A 27,445-nucleotide genomic window follows, 5' to 3' on the forward strand; every position below is an offset into this window, starting at 1 on the left:
CAGAACTGAGTTTAATTAAAATACCCAGTTGGTGCTCACAAATTGCTTGTTCAACACATGTACACATGCACATTAGAATCGGGTGTAGAGCTTCTTATAACTGCAATCAGATGTACCTCTCATACTGTAGTGATATATAATATCCTTTCAACCCTTGTGTTTATATTAATAGTTTAGCTGGAAGAACATACAGTAAAGTGAACAATGGGAGATGAAGCCTCTAACTTACCCAGGCCTCTGCCAAATAGAACCCCATGGCCTCCGCAATCTGAACTATCCCTTCTCTCTCTGTTCCAGGTCTCATTGCCTTGCTAGCTCTGTCAGGATCAGAAGCAAAGAATTCTGGAGGTGAGTCTACGATTGTCAAAGTCAAGGAAAGGAAACTGGGGTCTTTAACCTGCCTCCAGAGGAGGAAAGGGGTCCTTTTCAAGGGAGAGAATATTAATCCCTGATGCATTCTGCTTAACCCTTGAAGCTTTCAAGGACTACTCCTTCCTTATCCACCATCACCACTATCACCCTCATTTATTTAGGTCTTGTATTGCACCAGGCTCAATGCTAAGCAAACTGCACACTCCATCTCATTCAATTTTCATGACATTTCTGCAAAGAAGGTTTTGACACTCACTTGACCAATGGCCCTCTAGAGAAGTACCTGGCTCAAGGTCACACAGCTGGTGGACATTGGACTCTGCCCTTTCTTTCCCAAAAGCTTCTGTTGCAAGTCATTTTGGGTGATAGTTTGCCTTTGCTCAATGTCCTGAGATAAGGACTTGAGAAAAAATAATTTATCTGGAAGGTGATCTTAGGAGGCACCAGTTGGGAGTAGGAATTCAGGTGGGAAGGCAAGGAGCCAATACAGGGTCTATTATCCAGAGAGTTACATGTGAACTCCTGGAGCTTGATTCTATGGGGACTGTTGGACATAGTAAGAAGCATGCACCTCAAAGTTATTTTCCCCAAATCAACATTAATTATTTATTTTCCCTCTTCTAGCCTTTGGCATGCTCCATTCTACTTTCTGTCTCTATGAATTTGACTCCTCTAGGGACATCACATAAATGGAACCATAGCATTTGTCCTTTTGTGGTGAGCTTTTTTGGTTATCACAGTATCTTTGAGGTTTATCCATATTGTAGAATGTGTTGGAATTTCTTTTTTTAGGCTTAATGATACAGTATTGTGTGAATGGGCCACACTTAGTTTCTTTATTCATCCATTGATGGATACTTGGGTTACTTCAATCTTTTGGTTACTATGAATAATCTTGTTATGAACGTAAGTATACAAATATCTCTTCAAGACTCTGCTTTCAATTCTTTTGGCTATATACTCATGAATGGAATTGCTAGATCGTATGGAAATTCTAATTTTCATTTTAGAAATTGCCATACTGTTTCGCACAAGAGCTGTACCATTTTACATTTCTACCAGCAATGAATTAAGGGTACAGTTTTGTCACATCTTATTCCGTTTATTTTTTGATAATAAGAAAACTGTTTTGTTTTTTTTTAATGCACTGACTCCTGTCAGTCATTAATTGAGATGCTCCTGGGGGGAGAAAGCATTACTACCTGTCATGTGGTAAGCAAAGATGACTCTGGTGGCCCAAGAATGCCCCCAAGTAAAGAAACACAAGTGCTAGAGATATTATACTGTCAAGCAAAAGTGGTGCTGGTGGTAGAGGTTGGACATGGTTTGGATACTTGGAGCATGTGTGTTCAATAATGGGATGGGTGCAAAAAGGATGCCAGTGGAGCTATTCCTAAGAGAACACTCTTTTGACCACAATGTCTGGTAATCATAGGTGCTCAATGAATATTTCTTGAATAAGTGAATAAGCAAATGAATGAAAGGATCTTGTGTTCCTTGCAGCTTTCTGTCCTCCATGCCCTGAAAACGCCAACTGCTCCAACAGTACCCACTGTGTTTGTAAATATGGTTATCAGTCCATGTCTGGGAAGAGGCATTTCACTGAATTTTATGAGAAATGTGAAGGTAGGATGCAATCTACATTCATCTTGGAGTTTGGAAAGGGGCAGGGGCATCTTTCTATGACCCAAACCTTGGATTACATAGGGATGCTAGTGCTGCAAAGATTCAAGAATATTGCAAAATAGCCCCAAAACCCTTAGAGAAATCCCTGCCCTCCTACTATCATTCTGATGCTGGCTTGATGATCCTTTTTTTTTTCCTTAGAGAAAGGTAGAGTTCCAGGACCCTGGACTCTTAAAATCTCAAGCACTGGTGTTTTGGTTTGTTTGTCTGACAACTTCACAAAGGCAGGGATCATCTCTGTGTTGTCCATTGCTGTCTGACAGAGAATAGTGTTGTCACATAGAAGATACTCAATAAAAACACATTGGCCAAGACAACAAATACATAAATCAGTATCTTGGCACTCACTATCTACTGTAATCTGCCCCAAACTTAGTTTTCCAGTGTCACTTCTCACTACTCCCATCTCCAGCCCCAAATCCTTTTTCCTTTTACAAATTCTAAGGGTCAATTTGAATACCAAAGAAAAAGAGCACTCCTGAATATCTGGTTGGTGGAACTAAACATCTTACTGATGGAATTGTAGTGTCAATTCAGAAGGCAAAGCATACATGGTAGACTACTTAGGATTTGTTTTATTTTATTGTGGCAAAATAGACACAGCATAATATTTACTATTTTAAACATGTTTTGATGTGTCTTTCAGTGTCATTAAGTACATTCACATGGTTTTGCAACCATCACGATCATCCATCCACTGAACTTCCTCATCTTCCTAAACTGAATCTCTGTTCCCCTTAAACAGTCACTCCCCCTCTGCCCCCCTCTTTTCCCAGCTCCTGGTTTCCACCATGTACTTTTTGTTTGTTCATTTATTTTTTCTTAGGGACTTCCTATGCGTGGGGTCATACAAAACTGGTCTTATCTATTTTTTAAACTTTTTATTTTCAAATGGTTTTAGACCTAAATAAAAATGGAAAAAACAGTACAGTGAATTACGTATTTCCTTCACCCAGCTCTCCTAAGTTTCATCCAGGTCCCCTACAGTTAACCAAGGACATGACCACAGTACAACAATCAAAACCAGGGATTGATATTAACTAAATTACAGACTTTTCAAGTGACATTAGTTCTTCCCCTAATGCCATTATTTTTCTGCCCTGAGAATTATTTCAGAAACCCACACAGCCTGTAATTGTCATGATTCTTAATTGCCGCGGACCAGCTCATAATTCTGGGTCTTGAGTGAGAACAGTGAAGAATTAAGAAAACAGACTTATTAAGAAAAAAGGATGGGATCTGGAGGCCTCTTCAATGCTGATGGCAATATCTGAGTGCCCCATAGCCCCAGTTTGCTTTATTATATAGCCATATGCAAATAAAGGAAGTCCTTGATACAAAGTTACACATCTGAGGCAAAACCAGAAACTCTCCCAAGGCATAAACAGGAATCCTCCTACCATGCATAAGTGAAATCAACCAACATCTGAACAAACAAAGTGTAAGAGGAAGGGCATGTAAATTGCTTCCAGCAACTTAAAAAAGCAAGTGAAGTGGGTGCAAATACCAGCATAATAGCCAATATGGAGGTGGAGGGGGGGAGAATTTAGCCTTTTGCTAAGCCTCAAATCTACAAAGGCTTTTTGCCATTTATGGTCCACAACACAGTCTTGTCTAATCTGTAATAGATCCTCAATCTTCCCTCGTCTTCCGTGACCATTTGATAGGACACCATAACCTTTTGCATTTTGCTTTTGTAGCTTAAATATATCCTAGAAATTACTCCAAATCAACTCATAGAGATCTTCCCCATTTTCTTTTTTATAACTTTGGGATAAACCATAGTTTATTTAATCCTCTCCTAAAGTATGGGCATTTAAGCTGTTTCCTCTATTTAGGCTGTTTTTAGTATTTATGGAAGAGTGTCTTTTTTTTGTGTGTAACAGAGACAGAGAAAGAGAGAGACAAAGAGAGGGACAGATAAGGACAGACGGACAGGAAGGGAGAAAGATGAGAAGCATCAATTATTCATTGCGGCACCTTAGTTGTTCACTGATTGCTTTCTTATATGTGCCTTGACTGGGGGCTACAGCAGAGCAAGTAACCCCTTGCTCAAGTCAGCGACCTTGGGCTCAAGCCAGCAACCATGGGGTCATGTCTATGATCCCACACTCAAGCCAGTGACCCTGTGCTCAAGTTGGTGAGCCTGCGCTCAAGCCAGAGACCTTGGGGTTTTGTACCTGGGTCCTCTGTGTCCTAGTCTGATGCTCTATCCACTGTGCCACTGCCTGGTCAGGGTGTGGAGGTATGTCTTTAGGGTACAGTCCTAGAAGTGCAATGGCTGAGTCAAGAGGAAAATCCCTATGTAGCTTGATCAGATTTTCCAAATTTAATTCCAGAGAGGCTGTACTAATTTGCATTCCTACCAGCAATGTGTGAGAGAGTACCTCTCTTCCCAGTATTGTTCAGTGATTTGACATATCACCGTTACCAGATTCTAAAGTTCCATGTATATTTAGGTCTATTTCTAGACCTTTAGTCTCTTCCACTAGTTTATCTCTTCATTTTCCAGTATCTCATTGTTTTACTAAAACTTTGTAGTATGTTTTGATGTCTTGGAAGGCTACTTTCCTTCATAGTTTTTCTGGTTATTCTTGAATGAGAGTGGCAACTCATCTCACTCCATAAAACACTTGTAGATATTTTTTGTTGGGATTGTATTGAATTTATAAATTGAGGAGAACAATCATCTTTTTAAAAACTTTTCTGAAGTGAGAAGCAGGGAGGCAGAGAGACAGACTCCTGCACGTGCCTGACTGGGATCCACTCAAATGCCCACTAGGGGGTGATGCTCTGCACATCTGAGGCATTGCTCCGTTGCAACTGGAGCCATTCCAGCACCTGAGGCAGAGGCCATGGAGCCATCTTCAGCGCCTGGGCCAACTTTGCTCCAATGGAGCCTTGGCTGTGGGAAGGGAAGAGAGAAGTAGAGAGAAAGGAGAGGGAGAAGGGTGGAGAAGCAGATGGACGCTTCTCCTGTGTGCCCTGGCCGGGAATTGAACCCAGGACTTCCACATGCTAGGCTGATGCTGTACCACTGAGCCAACTGGCCAGGGCTGGAGAACAATCATCTTTATAGTATGGAGTCATTTTATGTGAGAATAGATGTTGTTCTGGGTAAAGTTATTAATGACATTGGTTAATAGAGACCCCATGGGCAAGGGAAAATGGTATAGTTTTATGAGAATAAAAAATGATATTTTCTCTTGATTCACAGATATTGATGAGTGTAAAACTGGGCTGGCAAAGTGCAGGCAGCAGTCATATTGCAGAAATGTAATCGGAAGTTACTACTGCAGCTGTTTCCTAAAATATCCTTTTTTGAACCGTGTGGCTGGTTTTTTTCAATGGAATCGTTCAGAATGTTTTGGTAAGAACCTCCAATACTCTCCACCATGAACATAGAGGGGCAGGGGAAGACTTTGTGAGTCCCACCAATGTCAGATCAGAGTAAGAGAGCAGAGATCTGTCCTGGCCCTTGTCCTTCAACCCACTGTTGTAATCTTTTCCCAGGAGATCTTATTTAAACCCAGATTATTACTTACCGCCTCTTTGTCATTGCCTTATAAATTTTTATCTCTTTTCCAAGCTTCCAAAATGGCATCTCTGAATGTCATCTTAGTTGGAAATAGGGTCTTTGCAGATATAATAAAATCAGGACAAGGTCATACAGATTAGGGGGTGCCCTAAATCCAATATGACTGGTATCCTTATAAGAAGAGGGAAATCTGGGCACAAGGACACAACACAGAGGGATGGGACGTGTAATGAGAGAAGCACAGATTGGAGTTAGGCTGCCATAAACCAAAGGACAGCCAAGGTTGCTGGCGACCACCAGACACTAGATGTAGCAAAGAAGGATATATTTTAAAACCTTCAGAGGCACCACAGCTCTGCTGACACCTTGATTTTGGACTTTTAACTTCCAGAACTGGGAGAGATTAAATTTCCATTGTTTAAGCCACTCAGTCTGTGGTACTTTGTTACAGCATCCCTGGGAAACAAATGCACTTGACCTATGGTTATTAGGTATGTAAGATATTAGTGCAGTGCTAGGCACCTAGAAGGCTTTAATAATATTAGCTACTATGCTACATAACTCTGTTCTAGAACCTTCTGAGTTCCTTAAATGAGATAATGTATATGAAGGTACTTCACATACTGTGCTTTGTAGACAATGGCAGATATTCTTACTGTTTCTATATTATTAATTTACTTAATATCCATTCCATTGGGAAGCCTTCTCTACACCCCTGATGTTCTGGGACCTCTTCTGTATATTCCCAAGTCATCTTGTTCTATTTATTAACATCTTGGACCCTTGTAATCACTTAAATGTTTGTCATTACCAGCTTACTGACTCTTAGCAGCCTGAAAACTCTAAAAGGGAATTCCCTTTGCCTCTATATCAACCTCTATCCATAAGGTTTAGCATTGTGCCTGGCTTTCAGAAGTTGCTCAATAAATACTATTGACTGAATGATTGAGCTGGAAGTCCCATCCTATTTGTCTTTTATTCTACTGTGGAAGACATTTAGGACTTCTCAGAGAGAAACTAGGATAAGATGTGGAAGCATCAGGGACCCAGCTTGGGGGTGCATGGAGAAAGTATGTGAGCCAGGGTGTGTTACCTCTCATCTTTGATTAAATGGTTACTTTTCATTCCCAGTGGACCTTGATAAGGAGACACAGTCATCACAGACCATTTGGGTGAGTAATGGGAAGCTAGGTTTGGGACATAGCAAATTTCTCCTCAAATACTTCCATGGTTCCCTATGCCTTTTAGGATACAGCAGTTCTCACTCAGGAGTTATTTTGTCTCCTGTCCATTTTTGTTTGGCACAACTACGGTGTTACCAGCATCTACTGGATGGAGGCCAGGGATGCTGCTAAACATCTTATAATGCCCAGGACAACCATTATCCCACAACCATGATCTCATCTCAAATGTCAATTGAGAAGACTAAGAAACCCGGGGAAAGGGTTTACATGTCTCAGTTGCCACTCAGAGACCTGCATCAAGTATCCAGAGCCTCATTCCCTCCCCTTGCCACTTTCCACTCCCCACCTTCTTCTGTAAGAAGCTCTTTGTAGGTTCCAGGTAGCTCATTTCTTAAGCCTTTGTGTCCTCGTAAAAACAATGAGGCTAAGTGTACACTTCTCACATGGCTGTGTATGATAAATGAGAAAAGTCATATCAGGTTGATAGCACAGAGTCTACCAGCACCTTAATAAATGTCATTGTCTTCTGGGCGTACCCAACTGCACTTACGAATATTCCTGCTTTCTGAAGTTTATGCAAGTCTACCTAAATAGCTTTATTTCTTTGGAAGACAATTCTAAAGAACAATGGAAGCAAAGAGTACATTTCAAAAACCGCTACCCAACTACTTCAAAGCACGGAATCAAGCATATGGAATGAGAGTTTTGCTTCTCCAGGAAAGCACGAAAATTCTGAGCTTGATGTAGGTAAGAGACACTGAGCATTCTCCTTGTGACCAAAAGTTTATGAGGAAGAGATCTTTTGTCAGACTTTGTGTTTCTATGACATGGAGAGAGTTCACTCGAGGGATTCTTCCCAGGTGGAGAAGATTTGCTCCACAGACTATTTCCTTGGAAATCTTTTAGGAGTGGAATTTCTTTTGCTTAAGAAATGAAGTTTCCCCTTCTCCAGCTTCAACACACATTATTTAATTATTTCTGCCCTTTAAATATTCTGTGGTAGGAGTTGAGCTTGTCTACCCTGGTTCCAGCTCTGGGGAGCATGGCTATCACCTCTGTCTCCCGGAGTTGGGTGGTCACTGTGTGTTACTCAGACCATTTTAAACATTTTATCCCCACCAGCCAGAGAAGTGGAAGGGAGTGCCATCTGGTCTACCTTGCATGCAGAAAATAAAATCACCAGTAGGGAATCTGTCACAGGAGGGGTTTCTCCAGCAAGTTCCTTAGGCTTGAGAAGTGAACCAAGCAGGACTCATTTGCTTTTTTCTTTTATTTTTTAATTAATTATTTTTGAGAGAGGTAGGTAGAGAGAGAGAGAGAGAGAGAGAGAGAGAGAGGAACATTGAGCTCCTGTATGTGCTCTGATGGGTAACTGAATCCGGCAACCTCTGAGCTCCAGGGCGATGCACCAAGCAACTGAGCATCCAGCCAGGGCTTAATTTTTATTGATTTTTAGAGAGAAAGAGAGAGGAAGGGAGATAGAGGGGAGGGGGAAGGGATGCATTTGTTGTTCCATTCAGTTATGCACTCCTCGGTTGTCTCCCATGTGTGGCCTTTCTAGGGATCGAACCTGCAACTTTGTTGTTTTGGGACAAAGTTTTTTAACCGATTGAGCTAATTGGCCAGGGCCAGCACTCACTTTCTTAATGTTTTCAGTCTATGAAACCAAGAGGTGCAATGAGACAAGTGAGAAGATTGTTCTGGAAGCTGGAAATAACACAATGGATATTGACTGCATTGATACTTTCAAAAGAACTACAAGAGGTACTGTGTCTAAAATGGACTCTCTTGTCCATCAGATTCTAGGCACTGTTGTCTCATTTCTGGTGACTGGGCCAAGGTGTGGGGAGTTACATTTTTATTTCAATCCACAAAACTGCAGATTCCCCTGTTAAGTGATTTCTAGGTTTTATTTATTTTTTATTTAAAAAAATTTTTTTTGTGTGTGTGTGGTTTTTTTTTGTTTTTCAGAGAGTGCAGTTGCATTTATCACTTACTGGTCTCTTGGGGATATTCTGAATGGATCCTTTTTCAGTGATGGAAGAGGAGCACTGGACATGAAACTGAACTCTCGTATTGTGAGTGGTACCATTGGTGTGAAGGAGAAAGTGTTTCTGTCTAAACCTGTGTTCCTGACTTTGAAACATACTCAGGTGAGCATAACTCAAGGCTGGTTCTCTATGTGTTACCTTAAATGTGTGTGTTATCAGGGTCCTGTCCAGGTTCAGAGAACCAACAAGAAATATTGAGACCTCCAAGAAAGCTACTATCACATTTAAGCCTAAAAGGGCAATGGGGGTGGGGAAGATGAGCATTATTGAGCCCAGTGAGGCTGGAGGAATGGAGGAGAGATTGCCCAGCTGGAGACAGAGATAGCCTGGAGCAAAAAAGAAGTATGGGAGAAACACCTGAGCTTCTTTGACTCTCATCCAACCATTTCTCACCAGTTCCTCTCATTGGTTCTATCAATGACAAGCAGCCTGGGTAAAGTTCATAAGGGTCAATTCCCAGGGCTCTGACATGACCATACCAGGGCAGAATCAATGAGAATATAGCCCTCACAGATGTGGTATAAAAATCTTCCCCACACGTGTTCCAAATAATGGGGTTTCCATGCAGTTCCCAACTCAGTGCATCCTTGACCAACCTATGAAGTTGAAACAGTAAAATCAGAAAATGAGTCACTTTTATGCTAATCTCTTTCTAGCCTGGTGGTATGAGAACAAAATATCTGTGTGTGTACTGGGAAGAATCAGAGGAGGGAGGCAGCTGGTCGACGGAAGGCTGTGCTCATGTGAGGAGCAATGGTTCTTATACCACATGCAAGTGCTTCCACCTCTCCAGCTTCGCTGTCCTCATGGCTCTTATTCCTAAGGTACCAAGATTCATGGTCTCCTGTGAATCTGAGATCTGGATATGTCAAGGAAGCTGGTTGGTCATCTGTTCCTTGTCTTAGAAAAAGACTCTTAAGATGTAGAATCAAGCAAAAGTAGCTTACTTGGGAAGTAGTTCCAGGAAGCACCAGTAGGGGTCTAGGGGAGTGAAATGGGAAAAAGAAGCCATGCAGAGAGCGTTATCAAGCCAGCTACCAGTATGGATAACGAGCCTACTTCCCTCTGGAGAACTCCGGAGGTCAGTGTAGTTTATTCTGACTGAGAGAGCTGAGGGTATTTATACACACCTCTCTTCAGCCATTAGTTGAAGCTACATCCAGGGGACCATAATTCTCTGATACTTCCATGGGCATGGGCAGGGTGATCTCAGGTTAGTAGAGGAAGCCCTTAGACATTGGGAATTGGGTTGTCAGCCATTTTAGTGGGAAAGTCCAAGGTAATCAGGGATCAAAAACATCTGTTCCTCTGCAAGGGAGAGTTACAGCTAAGCCTTCCTGGTCAAACCAGAAGGAGGCAACTGACTATCACCAATGATAAAGTAAAGCCTCCTGAATTTCCCAACCATGTCTAGGATAACTGAGGTTTAAAGAAATTCATCTAACTTCTTCTCTTATTTGTTTTTAGCTCCCATTTATTAATTATGTCAACTATTTTATTATATAATTAACACATGACCTCATTTTATTCATTCAACAAGTTCCTATGTGAGTGCCAACTATGTGTCAGATGTTATTTTAGACACTGGATAGACAGACAAAGCCTAATGTTTACAAAACTACTTCTGAGTGCTATGTTTTCTAATAAGATCACCAGATACATGTAGCTTTGGAGCACATGAAATGTGGCTAGTGTGACTGAAGAACAAAATTTTAATTTTATTTAACTTATTTAAATTAAGAAGCAGTGTAGAGTTCCAGTCAAGATACTGGAGTAGATGGATGCTGTGCTCATTCCATGAGCACATCAAACTTACAACTGAATTACAGAGCAACCAACCAGAGAACCATCTGAAGACTGGCTGAACAGACATCCTATAAATAAGGTTATAATGAAGAAGCCACATCGAGACTGGCAGGAAGAGAGATGTGAAATGGGCTGGCCCCAAACCTATGTGTGGTTGTCGAGAATACATAAGGATATCTTAGCTGCAGATGTCCCCACTGAAGAGTTAGGGGTCTCAACCTCACGCTGGGCTCCCCAACCCAGAGCACCAGTATTGAGAAGAGGAGCCCATAATACAACGGGTTGTGAAAATCAGCAGGGATTCTCTCCATGGGGGTCAGACAGAGGCTGCTTGAAACCCAGGTGTCCTTTTAAAGGATCCTATCACAAACTCTCGCTTGCAGGCACTTGCCTTGGGCTCTAGTGAAGGGAGGGGCTTGGGGGCCACCAGAGACATACAGGGAGAAACTGAGTTATGTGGTGTCAGGGCAAGGGCTGGAAGGATGGCAGCTTGTCTGTGTTGAGCCCACCTCATACATCCAAATCTGAATCTACATTAGCTTGGTGAATGCCAATTACCCCACCCTGGTGACTACCTGGGACCCAGTCTCACCCAACAAGTACCACTCGAGGCTCTTCGGTGGCTGAGCATTACAGGCAGCCAACAGGTGGTGGCAGATCTTGAGATGGTTTGTGCCTTTTGCTGACCCACCCCAGGTCTGGTGCTGGTTGAGGCTGGCCTAAATTCTCAGCATGATCTCTCCCACGTCTACCCAAGCCCAGCACAGGCAGCTACCAACCATGGATCATTTTGTAGCTCCTAACAGGAAGCCTGGGCTGAATGTGCATCTGAAACTGGCCTGCATCAGAGTCCCTCAAAACCAACACACCTGGTGGCCGGCTTCAGACTACAACAGAGCACCACCCGATTAGCTCCACAAAAGGCACTCCCAAAAAGTGGTCTTGGCAGGCACCTGACCTTGCTGGGGAAAACTGCATTCCATAGGATTAGCTCCAGACAACAGCTCATATGCTGTGGTCATGGCCAATCCTCACAGCCAGTGGTCCTGAGAGTCAGTTCATCCACTGACATTCCAACAACAATCAAGGCTCAACTACAACAAGAGTGCACACACAACCCTCATAAGAGACACTCTTGGAGCACGAAGCTCAGGAGAATAGAGAGACTGTACCATTGGACCCCACAGGACCCCTACTATGTAAGGCCACCCTTCCAAGACTGGGAGATGTAGAAGATCTACCTAATGCATAGAAACAAACACAGAGAGGCAGTCAAAATTGGAAGACAAAGAAATGTGAAAGGACAGAAATCCCCAGAAAAATAATTAAATAAAATGGAGGCAAGCAATTTACCAGATAGTATAGTACAGCATAGGGAATATAGTCAATCATATTGTAATAACTATGTATGGTAGCAGGTGGATACTAGAATTATTGAGGGATCACTCTATAAGTTAAAAAAGGTCTAGCTATTATGTGCACCTGAAGCTAATATAAAATAATATTGAGTGTCAGTTGTAATTGAGATATTAAAAAAAGCAGTGTAAAATATTTTCTTGTTAAACTCAACTTTATTTTTTGGTAGGATGACATTTTGCTTTCACCATTAAAAATAGAGCACCTGAATTGAGATGTGCTGTAAGTGTAAAATATACACTGGATTTCAAAGAGTGGGAAAAAGAATATCAAATATCTCATTCATAATTATTTTACACTAATTATAGTTTGAACTGATTATATTTCTGCTGTATTATATTAACTATATTCAACACATTGAACTGATATTTTGAACCATTAAATAACATCAAATTAATTTGACTTGTTTCTTTATATATTTTAAAAAGTATGGTTATTAGAAAATTTTTTTTGTTTTAAGACTTTATTTATTCACTTTAGAGAGAAGATAGAAAGAGGGAGAGAGAGAGAGAGAGATATAAGGGGGGGGGAGCAGGAAGCATTAACTCCCATATGTGCCTTGGCCAGGCAAGCCCAGGGTTTCAAACTGGTGACCTCAGCATTCTAGGTCGATGCTTCATCCACTGTGCCACCACAGGTCAGGCTGGTTACTAGAAAATTTAAATTGCACACGTGGCTCACATATTGTTATTGGACAGCTTCCATCTAGTGATTTTGGTTTTTCAACAGCCCTGTGCTCTTATGTATGTCTCCACTTTGAAGAGGTAATAGTAAGTCTCAGAGGGGTTTGGACACTCATTTGCGGGGCTGACCTGGAAAGCCCATCTAACTCCATCAGGAACACAACTGCAGAGCTGCAAACTAAAATGGGTCCCTCCTTTGGTGGCTTATAGGCAGATCCCGCCCTCGCTGTAATCACCTACATAGGACTGAGCCTGTCTCTGCTGTGCCTCCTCCTGGCAGCCCTCACCTTCCTCTTGTGCCAACCAATCCAGAACACCAGCACCTCCCTCCACCTGCAGCTCTGCATCTGCCTCTTCCTGGCCCACCTGCTCTTCCTCACGGGTATTGATCAAACTGAGCCTGAGGTAGGTCATTTAACCCAATTTCCTTGTTATCATAATCAAATCTATCATCTTGTCTTGAGGAAAAATGGGGAGAGACCAGGGGGAAAATGCAAGAGTCCTCTTCAGCTCTCCTCCTATATAATTGTGACAAGACTCATACTTTCTGAGTGGTCATTGAGCAATTGAGACATTAAGAATCAGACTGTTGTAACAAATGAACTCCAAAATGTCCTGGCTTATCACATCATTAGTTTACTTTACCTGAATGTATCAGTAGGGGGTGAGCAAACAGGTGTGAAGCATGTCTACCCTCTAACCTCAGGCTGATGGAGGTTCTTCTATGTCCCATACCCAGCTTCCAAGGTCATCCTGGGGTCCTTTTCATTTTAGTCAACTGGAAAGAGAAAAGAGCATGGCAAAGTCCCATGAGTGAAGTTTATATGGGCCACCTCAGGAAGTGGTGCATATTACTTCCTCCCATGTGCCATTGGCTAGATCTCTGTTGCATGGTCACACCTAGCTGCAAAGCACGCTGGGAAATGTAGTCTCTGGCTGGGAAGTCATTTCTTGAAGACAAATTTAATTGAAGGGTGGTGGGAGGTTTTCATTTTTGGTGGACAGTGTCTTTGCCTCACAATCTACACTTGAATATTAGCTCTTCATCCTACTTGCTATGTAGGACTTTGTTGAAGTGACTTCCCCTTTTTAAACTTCTTCTCTAAAACAAGCATCATCATAGGGCTCTGGTAAAGGACTTAGCAAGATAAAATGTAGAAAAAGTCTGGATTAATGACTCAGAGAACAATGTTAGTTTTTATTTTTGTCATGATCATCATGATCACATCCAGGAAGAATTGGTGCCAGATCTTTTCCAAGGTTTCTTTAACCCTGAGAGACTATGATCTTGCCATCAAAAGGTTATGAAAACATTGTTGTTTTCCCCCTAAAAGGCAGTAAAGTGCTATGGTTAACAGTAAGTACAATCTCTGCAAACAGTTTGGGTTTCAAATACATTTTGTTTTTCACTAGCTGTGTGATCTTGGGAGAGATTTTAACTTCTCTGGGACTCAGTTTTCACATTTATTTTTTAAATAAATTTTTATTAATTTTAATGGGGTGACATCAATAAATCAGGGTACATATGTTCAAAGAAAACATCTCCAGGTTATCTTGTCATTCAATTATGTTGCATACCCATCACCCAAAGTCAGATTGTCCTCCGTCACCTTCTATCTGGTTTTCTTTGTGCCCCTCCCCCTCCCCCTTCACCTCTCCCTCCCTCTCCCCCCCCCAACCACCCCACTCTTGTCCATGTTGCTTAGTCTCATTTTTATGTCCCACCTATGTATGGAATCATGCAGTTCTTAGTTTTTTTCTGATTTACTTATTTCACTCCATATAATGTTATCAAGATCCAACCATTTTGTTGTAAATGATCCGATGTCATCATTTCTTATGGCTGAGTAGTATTCCATAGTGTGTATGTGCCACATCTTCTTTATCCAGTCATCTATTGAAGGACTTTTTGGTTGTTTCCATGTCTTGGCCACTGTGAACAATGCTGCAATGAACATGGGGCTACACGTGTCTTTACGTATCAATGTCTCTGAGTTTTGGGGGTATATACCCAGTAGAGGGATTGCTGGGTCATAAGGTAGTTCTATTTTTAGTTTTTGAGGAACCACCATACTTTCTTCCATAATGGTTGTACTACTGTACATTCCCACCAACAGTGAATAAGGGTTCCTTTTTCTCCACAGCCTCTCCAACATTTGCTATTACCTGTTTTGTTGATAATAGCTAATCTAACAGCTGTGAGGTGGTATCTCATTGTAGTTTTGATTTGCATTTCTCTAAAAACTAATGAAGATGAGCATCTTTTCATATATCTGTTGGTCATTTGTATTTCTTCTTGGGAGAAGTGTCTGTTCGTGTCCTCTTCCCATTTTTTTATTGGATTGTTTGTTTGTTTGTTGTTGAGTTTTATGAGTTCTTTGTAAATTTTGGATATTAGGCCCTTATCTGAGCTGTTGTTTGAAAATATCATTTCCCATTTAGTTGGCTGTCTGTTTATTTTGTTGTCAGTTTCTCTTGCTGAGCAAAAACTTCTTAGTCTGATGTAGTCCCATTCATTTATCTTTGCCTTCACTTCTCTTGCCTTTGGAGTAAAAGTCATAAAATGTTCTTTAAAACCAAGGTTCATGAGTTTAGTACCTACGTTTTCTTCTATGTACTTTATTGTTTCAGGTCTTATATTTAGGTCTTTGATCCATTTTGAATTAATTTTAGTACAAGGGGACAAACTGTAGTCGAGTTTCATTCTTTTGCATGTGGCTTTCCAGTTTTCCCAGCACCATTTGTTGAAGAGGCTTTCTTTTCTCCATTGTGTGTTGTTGGCCCCTTTATTGAAAATTATTTGGCCATATACGTATATGTGGTTTTATTTCTGGACTTTCTATTCTGTTCCATTGGTCTGAGTGTCTGTTTTTCTGCCATTACCATGCTGATTTGATTGTCGTGGCTCTATAATATAGTTTGAAGTCAGGTATTGTAATGCCTCCAGCTTCATTCATTTTCCTTAGGATTGCTTTGGCTATTCGGAGATTTTTATACTTCCATATAAATTTGATGATTTTTTTGTTCCATTTCTTTAAAAAAATGTCATTGAAATTTTGATGGGAATTGCATTAAATTTGTATATTGCTTTGGGTAATATGGCCATTTATATTATATTTATTCTTCCTATCCAAGAACAAGGAATATTTTTCTATTTCATTGTATCTTTTTCAATTTCCCTTAACCATGCTTTGTAGTTTTCATTATATAGGTCCTTTACATTCTTTGTTATGTTTATTCCTAGGTATTTTATTTTATTTTTTTTAACATTTATTTATTTTTTTTTAAATTAATTTTAATGGGGTGACATTGATAAATCAGGGTACATATGTTCAGAGAAAACATCTCTAGGTTATTTTGACATTTGATCATGCTGCATTCCCATTACTCAAAGTCCAATTGTCTTCCATCACCTTCTAACTGGTTTTCTTTGGGCCCCTCTCCTACCTTAACCCCCTCCCACTTTCCCCCACCCTGTAACCCCCATACTCTTGTCCATGTCTCTGAGTCTCATTTTTATGTCCCACCTCTGTATGGAATTTTATAGTTCTTAGTTTTTTCTGATTTACTTATTTTTCTCAGTATAATGTTATCAAGGTCCATCCATGTTATTGTAAATGATCCGAGGTCATCATTTCTTATGGCTCAGTAGTATTCCATAGTATATATGTACCAAAGCTTTTTAATCCACTTGTCCACTGATGGAAACTTTGGCTGTTTCCAGATCTTTGCTATTGTGAACAATGCTGCCATAAACATGGGAGTTCATTTCTTCTTTTCAAACAGTGCTATGGTGTTCTTGGGGTATTCCTAAAAGTGGGATAGCTGGGTCAAAAAGGCAGTTCGATTTTTAATTTTTTGAGGAATTTCCATACTGTTTTCCACAGTGGCTGCACCAGTCTGCATTCCCACCAGCAGTGCAGGAGGGTTCCCTTTTCTCCACATCCTCACCAGAACTTATTCTGTGTTGTTTTGTTGATGAGCGCCATTCTGACTGGTCTGAGATGATATCTCATTGTGGTTTTAATTTGCATTTCTCTAATGATTAGTGATATTGGGCATTTTTTCATATGCCTATGGCCATCTGTATGTCCTCTTTGGAGAAGTGTCTATTCATCTCTTTTGCCCATTTTTGATTGGATTGTTTGTCTTCTTATAATTGAGTTTTACAAGTCCTTTATAAATTTTGGTTATTAACCGCTTATCAGACGTATTGTCAAATATATTCTCCCATTGTGTAGTTTGTCTTTTTATTCTATTCTTATTGTCTTTAGCTGCGCAAAAGCTTTTTAGTTTGATATAGTCCCATTTGTTTATCCTGTCTTTTATTTCACTTGCCTGTGGAGATTAATCGGCAAATAAATTGCTGTGAGAGATGTCAGAGAGCTTACTGCCTATGCTTTCTTCTAAGATGCTTATGGTTTTACGGCTTACATTTAAGTCTTTTATCCATTTGAGCTTATTTTTCTGAATGGTGTAAGTTGGTGGTCTAGTTTCATTTTTTTGCAGGTAGCTGTCCAATTTTCCCAACACCATTTGTTAAAGAGGCTGTCTTTACTCCAATGTATGCTCTTATCTCCTTTGTCAAATATCAGTTGTCCATAAAAGTGTGGGTTTATTTCTGGGTTCTCAGTTATGTTCCATTGATCTATATGCCTGTTCTTATGCCAGTACCAGCCTGTTTTGAGTACAATGGCCTTGTAGTATAACTTGATATCCGGAAGTGTGATACCTCCCACTTTATTCTTCCTTTTCAAGATTGCTGAGGCTATTTGTGTTCTCTTTTGGTTCCATATACATTTTTGGAATATGTGTTCTATATCTTAGAAGTAAGTCATTGGTATTTTAATCGATATTGCATTGAATTTATAAATTGCTTTGGATAATATAGACATTTTAATGATGTTTATTCTTCCTAGCCATGAGCACGGTATATGCTTCCACTTGTTTGTATCTTCCCTGATTTCTTTTATCAATGTTTTATAATTTTCCGAGTACAAGTCTTTAATCTCCCTGGTTAAATATATTCCTAGGTACTTTATTTTTTTGGTTGCAATGGTGAAGCGGATTGCTTCCTTAATTTCTCTTTCTGACAGTTCATTGTTAGTTTATAAAAACACCTCTGATTTCTGAGTATTAATTTTATATTCTGCCACCTTGCTGAATTCATTTATCAGGTCTGGTAGTTTTCTGACTGAGACTTTAGGGTTTTCTATATACAATGTTATATCATCTGCAAATAATGAAATTTTTACTTCTTCTTTTCCAATTTGGATGGCTTTTATTTCTTTTTCTTGTCTGGTTGCTGTGGCTAGGACGTCCAGAACTATGTTGAATAAGAGTGATGAAAGGGGGCACCCCTGCCTTGTTCCTCATCTTAAGGGAATTGCTTTTAATTTTTGCCCATTGAGTATGATGTTGGCTGTGGGTTCATCATAGATGGCCTTTATCATGTTGAGGTATGTTCCCTGTATTCCCACTTTGCTGAGAGTTTTGATCATGAATGGGTGCTGGATTTTATCAAATGCTTTTTCTGCATTTATTGAAATTATCGTGTGGTTTTTCTCCTTCCTTTTGTTTATGTGATGAATCACACTGATTGATTTGCGAATATTGTACCAGCTTTGCCTCCTCAGAATAAATCCCACTTGATCATGGTGTATGATTTTTTTCATATATTTATAGATCCAGTTTGCTAATATTTTGTTGAGGATTTTAACATGTAAATTCATCAGGGATATTGGCCTATAATTTTCTTTCTTTGTGTTGTCTTTGCCTGGTTTTGGAATCAGAAGTATACTCACCTCATAAAAGGAGCTTGGAAGTCTTTCTTTCTCTTGAATTTTTTGAAATAGCTTTAGAAGGATAGGAGTTAGTTCTTCTTTGAATATTTGGTAGAATTCACTTGTGAAGCCATCAGGCCCAGGACTTTTCTTTTTTGGGAGTTTTTTGATAACTGTTTCAATCTTATTTGTTGTAATTGGTCTGTTTAGGTTTTCTTCCTGATTAATTTTTGGAAGATTATGTTTCAAGGAATTTGTTTATTTCATCTAGGTTGTCTAGTTTTTTGGCATACAGTTCTTCATAGTATTTTCTTACAATATTTTGTATTTCTGTGGTGTCAGTTGTTATTTCTCCACTCTCATTTCTAATTTTATTTATTTGAGTCTTCTCTCTTTTTCCTTGTTGAGTCTGGTTAAAGGTTCATTGATCTTGTTTACCTTTTCAAAGAACCAGCTCCTGGTTTCATTGATCCTCTGTATTGTTTCTTTAGCCTCTATGTCATTTATTTCTGCTCTGATCTTTATTATTTCCTTCCTTTTACTAGCTCTGGGCTTTACTTGCTGTTCTTTTTCTAGTTCTTTTAGATGCAGGGTCAAGTTTTTTATTTGAGCTTTTTCTAGCTTCTTAAGGTATGACTGTAATGTTATGAACTTCTCTCTCAGGACTGCTTTTGCTGTGTCCCATAAATTTTGAGTTGATGTATGCTCGTTATCATTTGTTTCTAGGAATTTTTTATTTCTTCTTGATCTCATTGTTAACCCATTCATTATTTAATAACATGCTATTTAGTTTCTAAGTGTTTGAGTAATTCTGAGTTTTTCTGTTGTGGTTGATTTCTAATTTATGCCATTGTGTTCAGAGAAAGTGCTTGATATGATTTCAATCTTCTTAAATTTGTTGAGACCGCTTTTGTGCCCTAACATGTGGTTTATCCTAGAGAATGTACCATGAGCACTTGAAAAGAATGTATATTCTGCTGCTTTAGGGTGAAAGATATCTATTAAATCAAGTTGATCTAGTATGTCCTTTAAGTCTGTTGTTTCTTTGTTGAGAATTTTCTTTCTTGAGAATCTATCGAGTGATGTTAAACATAAAGTTGTCTTGTATTTTTTCGAATGCCTTTTCTGCATCTAGTGATAAGAGCATGTGGTTTTTGTTCTTTGTTTTGTTGATATGGTGTATTATATTAATTGTTTTACATACGTTGAACCATCCTTGAGATTCTGGGATGAATCCCACTTGATCATGATGTATTATTTATTTAATATGTTGTTGTATTCGATTTGCTAGTATTTTGTTTAGTATTTTAGCATCTGTATTCATTAGAGATATTGGCCTGTAGTTTTTTGTTGTTGTTTTTTTTGTGCTGTCCTTGCCAGGTTTCAGTATGAGGGTTATGTTGGCCTCATAAAATGTGTTTGGAAGTATTGCTTCTTCTTCAATTTTTTGGAAGACTTTGAGTAGAATAGGAACCAAGTCTTTGAATGTTTGACATAATTCACTAGTATAACTGTCTGGGCCTGGACTTTTATTTTTAGGGAGGTTTTTAATAGTTTTTTCTATTTCCTCCCTGCTAATTGGTCTGTTTAGGCTTTCTCCTTCTTCATGACTCAGTCTAGGAAGGTTGTATTGTTCTAGGAATTTATCCATTTCTTTTAGATTGTTGAATTTTGTGGTATACAGTTTTTTGTAGTATTCTACAATAATTCTTTGTATCTCTATGATGTCTGTAATGATTTCTCTTTCATTTTGGATTTTGTTTATATGAGTCCTTTTTTTTTTTTTCCTTTGGTGAGTCTTGCCAAGGATTTGTCAATTTTGTTGATCTTTTCAAAGAACCAGCTCCTTGTTTTATTAATTTTTTCTATAGTTTTTCTGTTTTCTATTTCATTTATTTCTGCTCTGATTTTTATTATTTCCTTTCTTGGTTGGTTTTGGGTTGTCTTTGTTCTTCTTTTTCTGGTTCCTTAAGGTGTGAAGTTAAATGGTTTACTTGGGCTCTGTTTTGTTTGTTCATATAGGCCTGAAGTGATATGAACTTTTCTCTTATTACTGCTTTTACTGCATCCCAGAGATTCTGATATGTCGTGTTGTCATTTTTATTTCTCTGTATATATCTTTTGATCTCTGTGCTTATTTCTTCTTTGACCCATTCATTTTTTTAAAGTATGTTGTTTAGTTTCCACATTTTTGTGGGTGTTTTTTTCCTCTTTTTTGCAGTTGAATACTACTTTCAAGGCTTTATGATTAGAAAATATGCTTGGTATAATTTCAATTTTTCTGAATTTGCCGATGTTATTTTTGTGGCCCGACATATGGGCAATTCTTGAGAATGTTCCATGTACACTAGAGAAAAATGTATACTCTGTCGCTTTGGGATGAAATGTCCTGTAGATGTCTATCATATCCAGGTGCTCTAGTGTTTTGTTTAAGGCCAATATATCTTTTTTTTTTTAATTTTTATTTTATTTTATGTATTCATTTTAGAAAGGAGAGAGAGAGAGAGAGAGAGAGAGACAAGAAAGAGAGACAGAGAGAGAGTAGGGGGGAGGAGCAGGAAGCATCAACTCCCATATGTGTAAGGCCAATATATCTTTATTGATTTTCTGTTTGGATGAACAATCTAGAGCCATCAGCGGTATATTGAGGTCTCCAAATATGATCGTATTTTTGTCAGTTTTTGTTTTTTAGGTCAATAAGTAGCTGTCTTATATATTTTGGTGCTCCTTGGTTAGGTGCATATATATTAAGAATTGTTATGTCTTCTTGATTCAGTGTCCCCCTAATCATTATGAAATGACCATTTTTGTCTCTGATTACTTTTGGTGTCTTGTAGTCAGCATTATTAGATATGAGTATTGCTATACCTGTGTTTTTTGGGATATTTTCTTGGAGTATGGTTTTCCAGCCTTTCACTTTGAATTTGTTTTTATCCTTGTTGCTTAGATGTGTTTCTTGTAGGCAGCATACACTTGGATTTTCTTTTTTAATCCATTCTGCTAGTCTGTGTCTTTTTATTGGTGAGTTTAATCCATTTACATTTAGTGTAATTATTGACACTTGTTGGTTCCCTATTGCCATTATATAAATTGCTTTCTTTTAGTTTTGTATCTTATTTGATTCTTCTCTTTTGTTTTTCTATCACTTGTTTTTGTTTGGTTGTATTCCATACTTCTTTTCTCTGTTGCTACCTTTTTTAAGTCATGTGCTTCTGTGGTGATTTTTTCAGGAGTGGTTACCATTAAGTAATGAAAAGGGTACCTTCCATGTTCATTGTAGTACACTATCTTATGAGTGCTTCTGTACTCAATCGTCCTTTGCTACTGTTAATCTCTGTCCTCCCCCCCACCTTTTTTTGTTGTTGTTGTCACAGTTTAAATTTGGTTTTATTGTGCTTTTGGTGGAGCTTTTACTTGTGGTTTTGTCTTGTTTTGTTCTTTGTATCTAGTTGGAAAACCCCCGTTAGTATTTCCTGGAGTAGGGTTTTCTGATGATAAATTCCCCCATCTTTTCTGAATCTGTGAATGTTTTTATTTCTCCTTCGTATTTGAAAGATATCTTTGATGGGTATAATATTCTTGGCTGAAAGTTCTTCTCTTTCAGAACTTTATATATTGGGGTCACTCTCTTCTAGCTTCTAGAGTTTCTGCTGAGAAATCCCATGATAATCTAATAGGCCTTCCTTTATATGTTGTATTCTTTTCTCTGGCTGCTTTGAGAATTTTTTCTTTGTCATTGGTTTGTGCCATTTTCATTATGATGTACCTTAGAGTAGGTTTGTCGGGGTTAAGAAAAGTCGGTGTTCTGTTTCCTTCTTGAATTTGAGGCTTTAGTTCTTTCCACAGGCTTGGGAAGTTCTCATCTATTATTTTTTTGAATATGTTCTCCATTCCATTTTCTGTCTCTTCTCTTTCTGATATAACTATTATTCTTATATTAGTCTTTTTGATGGAGTCAGACAATTCCTGTAGGGCTTTCTCATTTTTTAAAATTTTTGCATCTCTCTCTCTTTTTCTCTCTGTTGTGCCTCAAGTTGCTTGTCTTCTATGTCTCTAATCCTACCTTCTATCTGGCCTGTTCTATTAGCTAAGCTTGTTACCTCGTTTTTCAGTTCATGAATTGAGTTTTTCATCTCTGTTTGATTTGTTTTTATAGTTTCAATTTTCTTGGTAATATATTATTTGTGTTTGTTGAGTTGTTTTTTTGAGCTCCCTAAGTTGCCTTTCTGTGTTTTCTTGTATATCTCTGAGTATTTTTAGGATTTCTATTTTAAATTCTCTGTCATTTAGCTCCAAGTTTTCCAATATATTAAGTTTTTCCCCATAGATTTTTCCTCATCTATCTGTGCTACATCTCTGTCTTTTGTATCCATGATATTCAATTTCCTTTTCCTTAATAGCCTCTGAGGGTGATTTTGTTGATAGCATTATTGAGAATTAATAAAGAATAAAAAGTAAAAAAAAAGAAAAAGAAAAAATGGGAAAAAAGAAAATTTATTATTTCTTTTTTTCCTTCTCTCCCCTCCTCCTTGAGAAGATATCATGATAAACTGTGAATTATATTGTGCTAAATAGAACAAAAACTACCTATAATGGAGGGCCTGAGTTGGAGAGAAGTGATAAAGAGGCAAAAAAGGAGGTAGGGACCCACAAAATACAAAAAAGGAAAAAATTTGGGACAGGAATAAAATTATTTGCTTGTAAGTGATGGTAGGCTGAGAGATACAATGAGAGGGATAAGAGGAAAACAGGAAAAAGAAAAAAATTATTATTGTATTAAGTGGAGCAAACATTAGATAGAATGGAGAGCCGAGGTTGGGGGGAATGCTAATGAGTTAAAAAGTGAAGTAAAAAGCACCCAAAATGCCACAAAGAAAAAATTTGAGTCTCAAGGTGCCTTTCTATAAGCCTCCAGGCATGTCCAGTATGCCTCAGCATTCTGTGGGACCACTCTCCCCAGGCTTTTTGCACTATGTAACCTGTTTTGGCTGGGAAGAAGATGCCGTAATCGCTGCCTGTAGAACAGGATATCTTAAAAGCTGCCACGTCCTTCTTTTTTTGTTGTTTTTGTTTTTTGTTTGTATTTTTCTGAAGTTGGAAATGGGGAGGTAGTCAGACAGACTCCCGTATGCGCCCAACCGGGATCCACCCGGCATGCCCACCAGGGGGTGATGCTCTGCCCATCTGGGGCATTGCTCTGTTGCGACCAGAGCCAATCTAGTGCCTGAGGCAGAGGCCATAAAGCCATCTTCAGTGCCTGGGCCATCTTTGCTCCAATGGAGCCTCGGCTGTGGGAGGGGAAGAGAGATACAGAGAGGAAGGAGAGGGAGAGGGGTGGAGAAGCAGATGGGCGCTTCTCTTGTGTTCCCTGGCCAGGAATCAAACCCAGGACTCCTGCATGTCAGGCAGACACTCTACCACTGAGCCAACCGGCCAGGGCCTAAGTCCCTCTTTTTAATGTATAGCCCTGAGTATGAAAGCTCTGCCAATCAGAGCCACCAGCTTAATCAGGTAGAGGGGCGTGTTGATTTCTGTTCAGTTCCCCAGGTATATCTAGTTAAATTTGCCCTAGCATTCCGTGGTATTACTTTCTGCAGGCTTCTTCCTTGTTAAAAAGCCTGCAGCCTAGCCTATTTAACTACTGCATTGTTCTCTGAGGTTTGTTCTGTGGGAGTGTGTTTTTCACCCTGTATTGGCTGACAGGAAGTTGCCCCTGCCCCTACGTGCATAGCAAGAGGCACTAAAAAATATCATGCCTCTTGCCGTAGATTGCTGAACTGAGAGAAATCTTCTCAGTTAGAGCCGCGTAGGTCAGTTGGGAGGTGAGCAGACTGTGGGTTAAGCTAATTTCAGTGATTGGATCAGCAGATATTCTCCAGACAGACTGCAAGCTGCTCGCACACCCCCCCTCCCATTGCTTCCATATTTTTTTTTCCCCGGGATGTTAGCCTGAATCCTGGGTGAGGTGCCCCGCCCACCCGGAGAAGTTTGGGTGTAGGGAAGTTCGCTTTCACGCACTCCCCACACGCCACTGTTCAGGGTGCAGGGACCGCACCAAGACTCTGGTCACAGCCCACGCAAAGGCCTCTGACCCTGCCCCTCTGTCCAGGAACACAAGCACCTGCTCCCGGGCACTAGGAGGAACCTCTCACACACTACCGCGCTTGTCGACCAGGATATCGGGTCGAATGGTGGCTGCCGCTTGCCCGTCTTTGCTGGGTTCAGTGCGGGTGTTAGCTTGAGTGGGCTGAGTTGCTGCAGGCACACTCTTTCCTCGGCTTGGACATCTGTGCTGCAGCCCAGCTCCCTTCACACCCTCAGCCCTCACTCTATCTCAGTTCCAAGTGAAAGCAGCCTTTGCTCAGGTTATTGAGGACGGTGGAGAATTCCTTTCTTCATCTTATTTCCTACAGGGTTGATTATATATTTAGTCAATTTTTCACTCGATCATACCTTCGTGTTCAGTGTGTGGGACTTCTAGATGCTCCAAGGGTAGATTTTTCTGTCACTGGTTGAGAACTTGTTGAAATTTTGGTAGTGCTCCTCACAGCGCCATTTCTTTGACATCACCCTTCACATTTCAAAATGGGCAGAAGTTGGCCAACTACAGTTCTTAGGCCAACTCTGGCCCATAATCTGTTTTTGGCCCATTTTATTGGAACCATAACTGCTGATGTCCACAAGGGTAAAGAAGATGGTTTCTCAGCTCAAGAAGAAAAAGTGGATTTGCCCTCCTTTAACCTTTTTGCTCTATGCAGGCCTTTTGTAGATTGAATGATACCCACCCTTATGCATGAAGGGAATCTTCATTACTCATCTACTGATTCAATTGCTAATATCTTCCAGAAACACCTCCACAAACAGACTCAGGAATGTTTCCCCAGCTATTTGGACATTGCTTAGCCCAGTCCAGCTGACATATAAAATTAACTATCACAGTTTTTCAAAGGCCAAGAGCAGTGGGGCATTTACATACCAATACTCATTTACCATGGATTTGAGGGCTGTTCCCATGGCATTCATTCCTTGGTGCTTTTGGCCTGCTTCATGCATGGGCAAGTGGACTTCAATGGCCAGAGTCCCCAGAAAATGTGTTACCCCAGGCCAAATGTCACAGATGTTGGAACTGAAATTCTAGCCAGCATGCAGGAAATGATAAGTGCTGAGGATATACTCAGGTACAGACAACATTGGCCCCATTCCTAACTCTTGTCTCCCTTTCAGGTGCTGTGCTCCATCATTGCAGGGGCACTGCATTACCTCTATTTGGCTTCTTTCACCTGGATGCTCCTTGAAGGGCTGCACCTCTTCCTCACTGTCAGGAACCTCAAGGTGGCCAACTACACAGGCAGAATCAAGAAGAGGTTCATGTACCCTTTTGGCTATGGAATTCCAGCTCTGATTGTGGTTGTGTCTGCAATAATAGGACCCAAACATTATGGAACATATACTCAGTAAGTGTGATGAGAGTGTTTATGGTAAAATTGGTACCTGTGGCCAATACATGATCTGAAATAAAAAATCATTGCTTTAAATTTCATTTTCCAATTGTGAATTATACTTCATACCAATCCTTCCTTAAGCCGGAATTCTATTTTCTCCAGGAAATCCCTAGAGCTGTGGTTCTCAGCATCTCTGAGGTTGGATCCCTTTGAAAATTTTGATGAAATTCAGGACCTATTTCCCTCCAAAAATGTACACACACACAAAATTTTTAATACAGCTTCATGAAATTTAGGGGCAAGAGAACAAACCTATGATCCCACATTAAGAACCTGTGGGCTTTATTCTGTAGGGTTCTGAAAGAGTATGTCGACTGGATTGAGGTTAATCTTCACAATATAAAGAATAGCATCAATAGCAAGAAATCTGGAAGGTTCGTGCTATGTTGGAAATAGTGCTTTCTATCTACACAATCTCATCTCCTCCTCCGTGAGGTTGGCACTGTTTACCAGGTGATGCACAGGACATCTGCTTGTGTGTCTTAGTTTCTCAAGGTCATATCTAAAAGAAAATCAGTCAGAATTCTCAAGGCAGTGTTTTTAATAGCCATATTTTGCTGTCTCACTAAAGAAGTTTGCAAAGCACTGCAAGGTTAGTTGAAGAAGTTAGTATTTTGTCAGTGGGTTTTGAGTTAGAAAGTAGATGTGCTTGTGCTAAAACAACATGTAGGAGGCTGTCTTAAAACCAGAAAATGTCCTGTGTCCAGCTTGATCCCTATGTCCTGCTGAAATGGTTCTGGAGATGGTAGGGTAGATCAGGAGTGGGCAGGTTCAGATGGTAACTGTTTTTATTTTTGCAGGCCATGTGGTCTTTATGACAATGATTCAGTGTTGCCCTTTTGGTATAAAAGCAGCCAAGTAATAGAAAATAATGTGTAAATGAATGGGTGTGGCTGTATTTCAATAAAACTTTATTTATAAAAACAAAGGATGAACTGGATTTGGCCTGAGGGCCATAGTTTGCAACCCTTGGGATAAAATTAAGAGTGGGAGCTTTTCTGCTCACTGTGTGTTTGGCCATTGCTTGTCATTTTTGCCAATTTTATACTGCCAGGTCTGCTTTCAGAATAAGTTTGGTAGTTTTTATAGCTATAGTTAAATTATTTTTATAGTCTTTTTTTTACAGCTTTATTGAGATGTAATTGATATACAGAAAATTGTGCATGTGTAATGTATATATGTTGGTGAGTTTGGATATATGCATACACTTGAGACCATCACCCACAATCAAGGTAATAAACATATCCACACCTCCACAGGTTTCCAGGCCACACCTAAAACATTCACACTGAAGCAATCTACTGATCTCATTCTTACTCAGGTTTTACTTGTACTCTTTTGTGTGTATTTAGTTCTGTGCAATTTTATCACATGCATAAAGATGTAATCACCACCAGAAGGTTACTCTCCATATGATTCTCATT

The 27,445-nt window shown here is 39.6% G+C and overlaps 1 protein-coding gene across 4 annotated transcripts in view; it reads left to right on the forward strand.

Annotated features, from left to right (window-relative positions):
* The window catches only part of ADGRE1 (adhesion G protein-coupled receptor E1), a 92,442-nt gene that overhangs the window by 55,714 nt on the left and 9,283 nt on the right, over positions 1 to 27,445 (forward strand). For 2 of the 4 annotated variants that reach the window (XM_066361003.1, XM_066361004.1), the window contains exons 3-12: positions 298 to 348; positions 1,876 to 1,998; positions 5,276 to 5,428; positions 6,728 to 6,768; positions 7,392 to 7,527; positions 8,437 to 8,544; positions 8,752 to 8,933; positions 9,488 to 9,655; positions 12,947 to 13,141; positions 25,744 to 25,973. In XM_066361003.1, the coding sequence (XP_066217100.1) occupies positions 298 to 348; positions 1,876 to 1,998; positions 5,276 to 5,428; positions 6,728 to 6,768; positions 7,392 to 7,527; positions 8,437 to 8,544; positions 8,752 to 8,933; positions 9,488 to 9,655; positions 12,947 to 13,141; positions 25,744 to 25,973 (1,387 nt within the window). The remainder of the gene's footprint in view (positions 1 to 297; positions 349 to 1,875; positions 1,999 to 5,275; positions 5,429 to 6,727; positions 6,769 to 7,391; positions 7,528 to 8,436; positions 8,545 to 8,751; positions 8,934 to 9,487; positions 9,656 to 12,946; positions 13,142 to 25,743; positions 25,974 to 27,445) is intronic. The other 2 variants (XM_066361005.1, XM_066361006.1) reach the window with 2 other exon arrangements.

The sequence above is a fragment of the Saccopteryx leptura genome, chromosome 1, assembly GCF_036850995.1.
Source record: "Saccopteryx leptura isolate mSacLep1 chromosome 1, mSacLep1_pri_phased_curated, whole genome shotgun sequence".
NCBI classification, from domain to species: domain Eukaryota; kingdom Metazoa; phylum Chordata; class Mammalia; order Chiroptera; family Emballonuridae; genus Saccopteryx; species Saccopteryx leptura.